At 68.6% G+C, this 800-nt stretch overlaps 1 protein-coding gene across 1 annotated transcript; it reads right to left on the bottom strand.

Annotated features, from left to right (window-relative positions):
* Nucleotides 1-51: 51 nt before the first annotated feature.
* RAP2B (RAP2B, member of RAS oncogene family) lies at nucleotides 52-750 on the bottom strand. Its single transcript, XM_010584917.1, has one exon. It carries the CDS (start codon nucleotides 613-615, stop codon nucleotides 64-66), a length of 552 nt encoding a protein of 183 aa, XP_010583219.1. The 5' UTR covers nucleotides 616-750; the 3' UTR covers nucleotides 52-63.
* Nucleotides 751-800: the final 50 nt, after the last annotated feature.

Genomic DNA, 800 nt, shown 5'->3' with positions numbered 1-800 from the left:
GCCGCCTCTCCCGCCGGCCGCCACCGCCGTGTCCCCGCAGACAGCCCCGGCCCGCCGCCGCCCTCAGAGGATGGCGCAGGAGGAGCAGCACTGCTCGTCCCCGTTGGGCTGCGAGGCGTAGTTCATCTGCCTGACGATCTCCGCGAAGAGCTCGTCCACCGAGGCTTTGTTTTTGGCCGAGGTCTCCATGAAGGGGCAGCTCCACTCCTCGGCCAGGGCTTTGCCCTCCCCGAAGGAGACCTCCCGCTCGCCCTCCAGGTCCACCTTGTTGCCCACCAGGATCATGGGCACCCTTTCGTACCTCTTCACCCGGATGATCTGGTCCCGCATGGGCTTGATGTCCTGGAAGCTCTGCTGGTTCACCAGGCTGTAGACCAGGATGAAGCCCTGCCCGTTCTTGATGTAGAGGTCCCGCATGGAGGCGAACTGCTCGGTGCCCGCCGTGTCCAGGATCTCCAGCACCGACGGCGAGGAGTCCACCTCGATCTCCTTGCGGTAGAAGTCCTCGATGGTGGGGTCATACTTCTCGATGAAGGAGCCCGTCACGAACTGGACGGTGAGGGCGGACTTGCCCACGCCGCCCGAGCCCAGCACCACCACCTTGTACTCCCGCATGGCTCCCGGCGCGCCGCCTCCCTCGCCTCCCGCTCGGGGCTGCCGCTTCCCTCCCGCCCTCACGGCGGGCGGAGAGAGAGAGGGAGGGAGGGAAGGAGGGAGGGAAGGAGAGAGGGAAGGAGGGGCGCGCACGCCCCGCCGGGCGCTCACTGGCGCCGCGCGGAGCCCGCCGGGGCGGGGAAGGG

Source organism: Haliaeetus leucocephalus, unplaced genomic scaffold (genome assembly GCF_000737465.1).
Source record: "Haliaeetus leucocephalus isolate CR32 unplaced genomic scaffold, Haliaeetus_leucocephalus-4.0 Scaffold1014, whole genome shotgun sequence".
Lineage (NCBI taxonomy): Eukaryota > Metazoa > Chordata > Aves > Accipitriformes > Accipitridae > Haliaeetus > Haliaeetus leucocephalus.
Note: the sequence above shows the minus strand (reverse complement) of the source record. Positions and strands in the feature narration are given on the sequence as shown.

Coding starts and splice junctions, on each gene's coding strand:
- RAP2B (XM_010584917.1), bottom strand. CDS start 615: ATGCGGGAGTACAAGGTGGTGGTGCTGGGCTCGGGCGGCGTGGGCAAG.